This window comes from Dipodomys merriami, unplaced genomic scaffold (genome assembly GCF_024711535.1).
Source record: "Dipodomys merriami isolate MVZ:Mamm:240054 unplaced genomic scaffold, mDipMer1.0.p SCAF_886, whole genome shotgun sequence".
Lineage (NCBI taxonomy): Eukaryota > Metazoa > Chordata > Mammalia > Rodentia > Heteromyidae > Dipodomys > Dipodomys merriami.
The window spans coordinates 41,204-52,500 of NW_027206497.1; the positions used below are offsets into that span (position 1 = coordinate 41,204).

Below are 11,297 nucleotides of genomic sequence, written 5' to 3' on the forward strand. Positions count from 1 at the left end.
AAAAGCTCAGAAATAGTTCCAAGCCCTGAGTTCAAGTTTCAGGAACAACAACAACAAAAAAAAGTAGGCATGAAGTTGGGCACCAGTGACTCATGCCAGTAATCCTATCTACTCAGGAGGGTGAGCTTTAAGGATAAAAGTTCAAAGTCTGCCTGAGCAGGAAAGTTATGAAACTCTTATCTCCAATTAACCACCAAAAAGCCAGAAGTGGAGCTGGGGCTCTAAGTAGTAGAGCATCAGCCATGAGCAAAAGCTCAGGAACAGCTCTCAGACCCTGAGGTCATGCCCCAGGACCAGTTTTTAAAAAATGGGCGCCACTGGGCACCCGTGGCTCACACCTGTAATCCTAGCTACTCAGGAGACTGAGATCTGAGGATCTCCGATCAAAGCCAGCCTGGGCACGAAAGTCAGTGAAACTCATCTCCAATAAACCACCAGAAAACCGGAAGTGGCACTGTAGCTCAAGTGGTAGAGTGCTAGCCTTAAGCTAAAGAGCTGAGGCACAGCGCTCAGCCCCAGAGTTCAAGCCCCGAGACCCACAGGAAAAAAAAATAGTATAATCTCAGTTATACAAGCAGCTGAAGCAAAAGGATCATTTAAGCCCAAGAGTGCTAGGCTAGCCTGGATAACACAGTGAAAACCTGTCTCAAAACAAAACAAAGGGGTGACACTGATCAAGATTCATTGTATCCACACACTACTCATACTGTTGAATGCCAACTCTTTTGTACAGCTACTTAAAGATAAAACAAAAAATTATAAAAGAACAAACAAAAAGAATGCTTTGGGATTATTTTGCTGGATTGACTTTCTAACTCTAAAAATAATTTCTTGGGGGTAAGAACTGTATCTGTGCTTATCTGCATTGAAGCTGAATAGCATGCCCTTACCAGTCATTCACACATTTCCTTATTTCTATGTCACAATGGTAGGGAAAGAACTAAGGCAGGAAAAAAGGAAAAAGAAAAATAAACAACCATCATGCCTCCTAATTACTAGTCTGTAGGTTAACCAGGGACTTTCAGAGGCCCAGAAACATGAAATGTAGACTCAGTCATCTAGACTTATCAGTCATTAGCCATGCTAGGCACTGATACTCTGTTTCTCTTAGGCTTAATATCCTATATAGGATCAAGTAAGTCATATAGTTAATTCAAGAGACTTGAAGCTTAAGCAAGTTCATTTGCAGCAAATTGCAGTTGTAAGAGAGGAACTGAGAGCTGCCTTGTTCAGTGTCATATGATTTACTTCCTCAGAGAAACCAAAGGAAGAACATCTAAACCATAGAATGTTAATGAAATGTTTCCCACTCTTGTTTTAAATTTCATCTGGTTTTCCTGGTTACTGTTGGGGAACAAATATTATCTGTATAGCTTCCTTTCTTTTTTGTTATCAAATGAGCTATTGTCTATGTCTAGACACAGTCACATGCTTAGAATTCAAGTGTCTTGGATCCTAGATAAGCCTACTCATGCTCAGGAAAGCTGACTAGTTAAGCCAGGAAGAATTTATCTTGGACTAGGAATCTAGAAAGGAACTGTCATTGTCTACTTTGTAACTTTTAGTCAGCAGTAAACTGAGTGATCCATGAAAGTCAGGAGTATTCCTTTACAGACTCTCCCAAATACTTTCACATAACAATGTGCCCTGCACTTGTGGCTCACACCTATACTCCTAGCTACTCAGGAGGCTGAGATCTGAGGATCACGATTCAAAGCCAGCCCGGGAAGCAAAGTCTGTGAGACTCTTATCTCCAAATTAACCACTAGAAAACCGGAAGTGGTGCTGTGGCTCGAGTGCTCGCCTTGAGCTGAAGAGTGCAGGGACAGCTCCCAGGCCCAGAATTCAAGCCCTAGGACTGACTAAAAAAAGAAAAAAAAGAACAATTAATGTCAATTTAAGGCTGTAGATGTGGCTTAGTTGTAGAGTACCTTCCTAGCAGGCATAAGGCCCTGAGTTCAAACCTCAGTACCGACAAAAAAAAAAAGGTACACATAAAATAGATTGGGATAAAAAAAAAACATTAATTCAAAAGATTCACAATACAGCAGCAGGGGGGTGGACTATGTGGAATTTGTAGTGAAGGTTTAGTGTGAAACAGGAAAGAAAGTAAACAATGAATACCCCAATACTAAAATAATTACAACTCAAAGTGGAACTAAATGGATACAAACAGTCTAAAGTAAAGGCAGGGGTGGAATAAGATGGTGAGAGAGAAAATAATACTTAGGAGCTAGTCAGTGAGGGCCAAAAGATCCTTTTTGACACCAGGTGAAGGTTGGTTCATTTATTTTATAGTCTTTCATGTCCTGATTCTCCATAGGGCTGAAAGCAACTTGAGGGTGAACACTCTTAGCACTTGTAGAATGATAGATTTATGTCGATAGATCCATCACTCTTCAGTACATTGTTCATGATGCAGAAAATTTGTAATGCAAATGTTCAAAGAAAGGCTCTGCAAAGATCAGAGTGTGGCAGCTAACAGGTGTTGTGTAGACAGAACACAAGGGAGTATAATTACAGGAAGAGAAAAACAAAACGCCTTACCTCTCTTTAAAGACTTCCCAGGTGAGTATACATAATCTTTGAGGGCAGAAAATAAGAGCCTACAGTGTCTCGCATTGGTTTTAAACCTTAGGGTTTACAAAATGCAATTATCAAGGCACTTCCTGGGCACTCAATACAAGGCAGGTACCAGTACCACGCAAAATGAACAACATAAGCAGTGCCTGCTGTGTCGGGGCTTATATATTAGTAGGCTGGATGTGCAAAGAGACAAACACACCCTGATGGGAATAAAGAAGAGGAAGCAGTCTATCCTGCCTGGGGCTGCTGAAGGGAAAGCACACGCACGCGTACACACAGAGAAGTGACATCTGAGGTAGACTCTGAAGGATGCTTGGCGCTGACATAACCAGGACTTGCTTCTGAAGTGCCATCGCCTTGTTCACAGAAAACAGAAAGTCTCGTATAGTTTCAGCTCACAGATTTATGCGCGCTGACTCCCATTCGAAACTCTCCAGACAGCAGTCTCATCATCAATCACCCCCATTTCATTGGATGAGCTAGGATTCAGGAAGGAAAAGGCGAACCCAGGGTCATACTACAATGGCCAAGGGAGATGCCAGGCCCAGAACTCAGAACTGCAGACTCTACGGTAGAGTTGCAAACTGTCCCCGGGTTCTAAGAAGCCCCAGCACCAGAATGGGGCAAGACCCGGAAGTTGAGAGGAGGAGGGAAAAGACGACCCCCCCCCCCGCCCCAACCATCCTCCGGCCGGTCTCGGCCGGGCCTTCCGGCTCCCGCTTCTCAGTCACTCACCCGCCGTTAGGCGAGAGGAAGTCTGTGTAGTCCTCGTCCTCAGCACCGAACATCGCGTCGGCTTTCGTCCTGTTGCACCTAGGAAGCCGGATGTTCCCAGGACCTGTCACCACCACCGTCGTAAAATGCCGCGGCGGCGCGCTGCTTTCCGGCAGGACAAACTGGCACCGTGGCTTCTACCGAAAGGAGAAACGGGACTCTGGAAGGAAGGTGGAGCAAAGGCAAATGAGAAGGCGAGCGCCCCGTGACGTCAGGTCTCTCCAGGCCGTGGCGGGAGGGGTTGGAGTTCCGAGGCGCTGCGTGTGATTGGCCAGATGGTCCAGGGGGCGGGAAGAGGCGGGGCGAAGGCGGGAATCCTTCGGTGGCCTCTGTGGCAGTTGTGGACACGTCGTGCCGGACAGAACTCAAAGGGGCTTCTGAGAAGTCCTGAGCGGGGACGGGTGGAGGTTCCGAGAGGGCGGCGTTGGTGGCGGAACTCGACCTGGGAAGAAGGTAAGGCCTGCCCGCCCTCTCCTCCAATCCCGGCATGTGCACCGTCCTTTCCCCTCCGTGGGACCGGGACCCTCCGCCGCTCTTCTCTGCCGGGCGGAAGGAGAAAGAATCCGTGACTACACATTCGGAGCCCCGAGCTCTGGCCTTGGCTTGCGATTGATAGAGTCGGCATGACCTTAGACACGTTGTTTGCTGCCTCGGCTTCCTCGTCTCTGCAGCGGGTGGTGTTGCCCAGTACCTTCATGTGCCAGGCTTGTCGTGCTTTTCAACTTCGGGAGATCTTCTCCAAGTCCGGTCTCCTCATAATCCCAGAATCTGCACGTAAGGAGACGTAAGAACTCCAGTACCGGAGTGGCCAGCCCGAGGTCACACAGAGTAAAGGGCAGACTGCGTCCTCTGAGTCGGGAGTTAGCGCGCCGGCGTCCCGGTCCTTCAAGCACTGTGCACCCGTACCGAGGTGGCTGTGTATTGCTAGACTGTGTGGCAAAAGCCCGGGGAGAGTCACGGTTCTAGAATCCATGCAGGTGAGATACAGAAGAGCTGGGAAGTTCTGGAGGTGGATGATGGGAAAGAGGAAACTTCGAACGCGAGACACTGTCTTCTTGCTTGATCTGGATTTGGCTCTTGTCTCTCTGCCCCAGGCTCTTGGTGGCGATTTTTTCTGCCCACTGTCTGTATGTCTTGCGTCTTTTGTGATTCGGGTGCCATCCTTGGGACTAATCTTGGGGTTCACCTGGCTTAGCCAAGGATAAAAAGATGGGGTGCCAGTGTAGGGACCATTTTCACAGACCTCTCTGGACTTCTTCTACTCCAGATTGTCCCTGATCCTTCAGGTGTCCCCTACCTACATGTTTTTCATCTTTTGGCCTGATATTGAAGTGATTGGAAGCTCCCTTCCCAAAGAACTTTGTACCTCTTGGCATTTCTCCTGTTGAACTTTTTATTATAGTTTGTGTACTACTGAACTGTGAGTCTTCTTGCCCACAAGAGGTTCTCATTAATTTTTTATTAGATTGAATAATGGAATTTATTCTTGTTCCCTATTCCTTAATTTGCTCTCAGATTCTTTGGGGTTTTTTGTTGTTGTTTGTTTGTTTTGTTTTTGTTTTTGTTGTTCCCGTGTGTCCCAGAGAGCCCTGCCATGGCTCTTGCCATTTATAGCCAGCTTCCAGAAAGATAAAAATGCTGTACTGGCTGTGAACTGTCTGGGTTGCTTAGTCTCTTTTGTTAATTGAAGTCGATTGTACTGTTGTCTAAAACTCTAGGGGAGGAGCATGAGGGGAATAGGAGAGTTACAAATATTACCTGTAACTATAATTTTGATTTTAAGTAAATTATTCCTTCCTATAACTGAGAATAGGGCTGCTGGTTTGCTTCTTGTATTTATTTTACAGATTAAGATGGCTAAAGCAGTGAAAGGTGAATGTTAAAGGATAATGCAACTGAAATATAAGTACTAGAACTTGTACCTGTTATAGGAGCTCTATTTAGATTTGTACTTGGCTTGCTACTTCTGGGGTGGAGGGAGATTGAACAAGATAAGTACCATAATCCTTTCCAACTCTTCTCCCCAGTACTGATGCTCCCTTAAAATGCCAAAGGACCATTTGAGCTCTTATCTTGCATTTTGGGGTAGAATTGTTTTTCTCCAAGGTGTTCTTTAGGTTCTAGAATCCTAAAGTCTGCCTTTTTGGTGACAGGGACACCACCACCAGCCATACCCATATTACCATGGCGGTAATCACACTAATGTGATTTTCATTGGCAGTATGAGGAAGAGGAAGATGGAGTATCTCTCCCAGATTTTCAAACTTGGCAGTGCAGGATTGGGTGCACCTGAAAAAAACATTGTGTTCTAAATTAGAGTATCCCCAGATTGGCAGTAATGAAGTAGGAATTCCGGATACCTGAATTTTTGTCTTGGCCCCTCTGATTCACTCTGTGCCTGAGCCAGCTCCCTCAACACTGTGTACAAGAAAGTGACTACACATGTAGCCACATCTACTTTGTGTCTGTAAGGTATAACCTTGATGTCAAGTTCGAATTAAGTATTTTGGTTCATTTGTTTTGCTTAAATATGTAGTGTATTGATAGATTTCATAAAAGATGACTAGGATTGATTAGAAAGCAGAAATTGTACTTTTAATAATGCCTACATTATTAAATAATTTAAAAATTATTGCTTAAATAATTCCTTTCAAATCATCAGAAAATTTGTAAGATATTTCCATTTAATATACAAGTGTATCCATACTAATCATACTAGTGAGTGCATGCATTTTATGATTAGTGAGGTTATAACCAAATTGTATCATAGAAACATGAATTGGATATGTGCTTGCTAGATTTGTATATTATTCAATCACTAAAAGCAGAAGACTATCTGAATTGAATTCAAGAAAGCGTACTCTGTACAAGGTTCTATGGTGAGTGTTATGTAGGATAGGAAATGAGTAGTCCCAAAACAAAACAAAAAAAAGTAATAATTGCAGAATTTCAGAGGAGGAAGAGATCATATCTAGTTTGGAGGAGATTATAGGGTTAGGTAATAGATTTGGAAGAGAAATAGGACTCCAAGAGCAAGTAAGAAACTAGATTAAGGAGGCAACTTTAGCAAATATACAAAGGCAGGAAAGATGGTACAGACTAATAAGATTGAAGTTGCCCCTCTAATCTGATGTACTTAGGGCCATTTGTTGTTAACTAAAAAATAAAAATGTTAAAACAGGGAATCATGAAAGTTGTTGTGTTTTACATATCTAATTCTAACTTAAAATATAAATATCCTTTGCCATTTTTCAACCTATATCTATAGCTATGTTTTTGGAATATGGGTTTCTGGATTTAACAAACTATAGGCAAATCTTATCCCAGGCCTCTGTCTATTTTTATAATAGTTTTATTGCAGCACAGCCATCCTGGTTTATTTACATATTATTTATGGCTATTCTCATCCTTGAAAGCAGTTGAAGAGTTTCAGCAGAAGCCATAGGGCCTATACAGTCTTAAAATGTTTGCATTTGGCCCTTTACAGAAATGTTTGCTATTTGGCCCTTTACAGAAAGTTTACCAACCCCAGGTTTTCTTTAACATACAATGAATAATTAACTTAAAGCTATTTGCAAAGCAGCCTGAGTACAGCATCACTCAGAATCACTAGGTATTCATGAAATTTCTTCCAAAACTCTCACCCGTCTGACAGCAGATCATGTGTATTTGTATCACTCATCTTTATCTAGTCATTTGAAAACATTGAACTCCAATGTGTATAGAAACACACAGCCAGAGAGGCTGTGTAAGATGATAATAATTGTATTTTAAATCTCTGGAATCAAATTTCTTTGCTACTTAATACATAGGCCTTCGGCAAGTTGCTTATCCTTCGTAAGTAAGGGCAATGATAATATCCATTTTCTACAATTTCTGTGATGATTGTATGAGTTAATTCATATAAAACACAAAGAATAATGCCAGGAAGGTAGTACCTATTCAGTTAATTGCTGCTGTCATTTTTCTTATTCACACTTAATTGTTTTGCATAATACTAAATCAAACTATAGATTGACAACAATAAGCACAACTGGCATAAATTGATCTGTGAGTAAACACAACTGACACCCTTGATAAGCACACACTTCACTAAGGGGAAGAACAGAAGTGTTGATCCTGTCATCTTAGAGAATTGCCTAACCAGTGTGTTCTCCATGCTAAGAGAGTTTTTCAGGATGGTTTCTAAGAGTGTAAGATGATAATGCAGAGTAGAAATAGATCAAAGTTGAAAAGGAATCAAAACCATACTTGCCAGTTACTTTGAAGCCCAAAAAGACAAGTTTGTACTTAGCTTGGGGCCAGACCCTATGTAAGAACTTTCTCCAGGGGTGGTATACACTTGTAATGCTAAATGGGAGGTATAAATAGGAGAATCATATTTGAGGCTGGCCCCAGGCAAAAACACAAGACCCAATCTGAAAAATAACTAAGACATAAAGGGCTAGAAGTATAGCTCAAGTGGTAGAGTAACTACCTACTAGTACAAGTCCCTGAGTTTAAACTTCAGTACACTAAATTAAAATTAAACAAATGACATGATTATATTAAAAAAAACATTCAAGTGGTTTAGGAATATATGAAAAGAGAAAAACTTCATCTAGCTCCACTCCATGTGAGTAGTCCCTAGAACGAAGGGGCTGTGAGGACTGACTGAGACAAGTGAAGCATGGTAATCACTACTAAGCACTAGAATGAATGTTAAAATAAATAAATAAATAAACTTCGATCTACTCTCTCTTTGGATTATAATCTCAATTTTGAGTTGAGAAATAAATTGGTTGCTCAGAAAGTACAAATTTATATTCTAAGTCCCTGACCCTTAACTCTGTACTTTCTGTATAACAGGGAAAAGATGGCAATTATCACTACAAAGCAAATGTTTACAGTGATATGACATCAACTAGTAGAAGTCAGGTGAGTGAGTGTCCTGGGCAACCAGCACCCAGATAACTCCACCATTTAAATTGGCCAGGCTGTCATGGCTAGGGGAAGGGGAGTGGCAGCTGGAGGAAGTTGCTGATGCCTGTACTCCCACATGGAGCTCTTGGCATAACAAAGCCATTTTAAAAACTCACAGGTGTCCTGTAGTTTGTGACTTAAGTGTATAACAAGCCATCAAAAGTCTTAATACTTGATACATTACAATGACCCGTTTATGCCAAAATAAACCTTAGAGTAGGTACTAGGAAGGAAATGCTTTTGAAGTTCCATTGCTTTGAGTAATACTATTTCATAATTTAGGTAATTTCTCTAAGCAGAGGAGGGGCCCATCCTTAGGAATACAGAGCCCTGCAGAGAAGGAAGGGGTTGAGAAGGATCCACCCTACCTCTTTTTCTTTATACAATGACCCTTGGGTTTTGTATACAAACTGCTTTTGTAGGCTGACATGATGCAATACAGCAAAATGAGATGGAAAATGGCCTCTCTAAAGTAAATATGAGAAATGGCTTGGAAGGAACACATAAAGAGCACAACTCCAGTGATTGCATGTTAAAGGACCTTCTTTAGCCAGGTCCAGAGACTGTTGTTTTCAACCTGTGATCTTATATAACTGACAAAAGGTTTAAATATGACCTTAGTCTGCCTTTGATTATATCAAGAATGTAGTTAAAGAAATTCAGCCACACAGCTAGCTACTGAGGATCGTGGTTCAAAGCCAGCCCAGGCAGAAAACTCTGTGAGACTCTTATCTCCAATAAGCTACTCAGAAAAATCTGGAAGTGCTTCTGTGGCTCAAGAGGTACAGCCACTATCCTTGAGCACAAAAAGGCTCAGGGACAGTGCCCAGGCCCTAAGTTAAAGCCCCAGGACTGGCAAAAAGAGAGAAATGGGGTGTGAGTGAGTGTGTGTGTGTGTGTGTGTGTGTGTGTGTAGTGTGTGTGTGTGTGTGTGTGTGTGTGTGTGTGTGTGTGTGTGTAGATCTGGCTACCCAATATTCTTTTATTCTTTATATTAGACTATGGAAAGCTGTATACTTTAAGTGATATATGAAAGTGAGCAGTAGGGGTGATTTTGATGTTTCTTTTTTATACTTTAGAATTAGAAAGTGTTTGGAATATATTATTCTATTTGATCCTTACAAACACTGTGAGGTTGGCAAGGTAAATTTTTATTTCTATTTTGCAATTGAAAATAGTCCTCCTTGAATGTGGGTGATTTACTTAATGGCACGTGACTATTATGTGGCACACTTTGATATGTACTCTGATGCTGCTCTACTTTCATACTTGGTATGGAACACTGTGAAATCTCACATAAATCATACTAGAGTTGTTACAGTTAGTGGACTGGACATGCATGTGGACTACAAAAGGTCCAATAAGAGAAAGAAAGGGTGCATCTCATGACTGCCTTATTCCAGGATGTGGCTTAGCCAGCAACAAAAGGCAGCAGAATGTGGTATATAGTAGCTGGGAGATCCACTCCCTATTGGACTTAGGCCCTTGTATCATTGCATAACTAACAGACCTTTTCAGTTTGTTTGTTTGACATATCAAATTTGAGTTGTGCTTTTCGGACCAGACAAATAAAAGCTTTGAAAGGCCTTTGTGAAGACCGTAGTTGTATACTTAATCTTCTTTATACAGAGGGGTGAGAGAGGGCAAGAGAAATAAGAGCTTCTATGTTATTTGCCACCAGAACAAGATATATAAAGCTCAGAAACCCCTCCTATTTAACTTCCCAGCAAACCATCTGAGGAAATGAGAACAGAGCCTTATTTCAGTAGCAGATGCTCATTCCACTAGAGCGTATATTAGTGTCATCTTCATGTGATTTGGTTTTCTCATCTTTAAAATAAAGGGATTGGACTTGCTAACAATTTTATTTTTTTATTGTGAAAATATTGTACAGAGGGGTTACAATTACATGGGCAAGATAATGAGTACATTTCTTATCAAGCATTGTAGCCTTCTCCTTTGTTTCCCCTCCCTTCCCATCCTCCCCCTGCCCCCCCCCAACAATTTTATTTTTAAACAGAAATAGTGTATGTGCTTTCCCTCCCTTTTTAAGTGTTTTAAAATAAATTTACTATTTTCATTTCATAATATATCTTAGAGATTATTCTATATCAGTGAATAGGTCTTCATCATACTTGTTTATGGCTACAAAGTATTCCCTTTTACAGAAATAGGCTAGCTTGTTTAATCAGTGTCCTACGGATAAGCATTTTGGTTGAATTTTCAGTGTTTTGCTATTACAGACAATCTGTACTGAGTAACTTTGTATATTTAAGAATTCACAGCAGTGCTGGTGCTTCATGCCTATAATCCTCAGTACTCCTGAGGCAGAGATCTGAGGGTCACAGTTTGCAGCCAGCATGGACAGAAAAATCTGTGGGACTCTTACCCCCAATAGACTATTAAGAAAAAGCCATAAGTAGTGCTGTTGCTCAAGTGGTAGAATGCTAGTCTTGAACACAAAGAGACTCAGAAACAGTGCCCAGGCCCTGAGTTCAAGCCACAGGACCAGCAAAAGAAAAAGAAAAGAAAAAGACTTCACTGTGTGTCAGTATATCTGTACAATAAATACTTAGAAGCTTGGGTCAAAGATGATATGCATCAGATTGGTAACTAAAGAATTTTAATTTTAATCTGTAAAATTGTAATTGCCAATGAGCAATGAAAGAGATGGAGAATATCGTTTTATTGATATTATCTCTTAGTTTTTAATCTTATTATTCAGAGACTAAGTCTGAAGAAAAGGCTGGATAGATAACTTCATCAAAATTATGTTGCTTTGCAACTGCACTAAAGTCATCTACACCATAAGTACTATAGACTTTTCTTGTGCTTTTCAGTATGACCTTCCTCAAGAGCTCATTTGTAAGATAATTATTATAAACTAAGAGCAAATTGATCTCTCAAAGATTCACTTTTGATTATAGCCCATGTAAGGAATGAAAACTTAAACAAAAAAGCCTCATATCTGTTTG

General features: G+C 41.1%; 2 protein-coding genes across 5 annotated transcripts in view; one reads left to right on the top strand and one right to left on the bottom strand.

The window, feature by feature from the left end:
* Positions 1-3,500, bottom strand: part of LOC138820443 (FK506-binding protein 15) — a 44,323-nt gene extending 40,823 nt beyond the window's left edge. For all 3 annotated transcript variants that reach the window (XM_070012079.1, XM_070012078.1, XM_070012077.1), the window contains exon 1: positions 3,322-3,500. In XM_070012079.1, coding sequence (XP_069868180.1) covers positions 3,322-3,374 — 53 coding nt within the window. In that variant the 5' untranslated portion in view covers positions 3,375-3,500. The remainder of the gene's footprint in view (positions 1-3,321) is intronic.
* A 175-nt stretch (positions 3,501-3,675) lies between these two features.
* Positions 3,676-11,297, top strand: part of LOC138820448 (high affinity copper uptake protein 1) — a 37,494-nt gene continuing 29,872 nt past the window's right edge. The window contains exon 1 of one of the 2 annotated variants that reach the window (XM_070012089.1): positions 3,676-3,813. Coding sequence is in view for 1 of the 2 variants with exons in the window: in XM_070012088.1 (XP_069868189.1) it covers positions 4,332-4,337 (6 nt within the window). In the remaining variant the exon portion in view is untranslated. Of the gene's footprint in view, positions 3,814-3,878; positions 4,338-11,297 lie in introns of those variants that run through there. The other variant, XM_070012088.1, reaches the window with a different exon arrangement.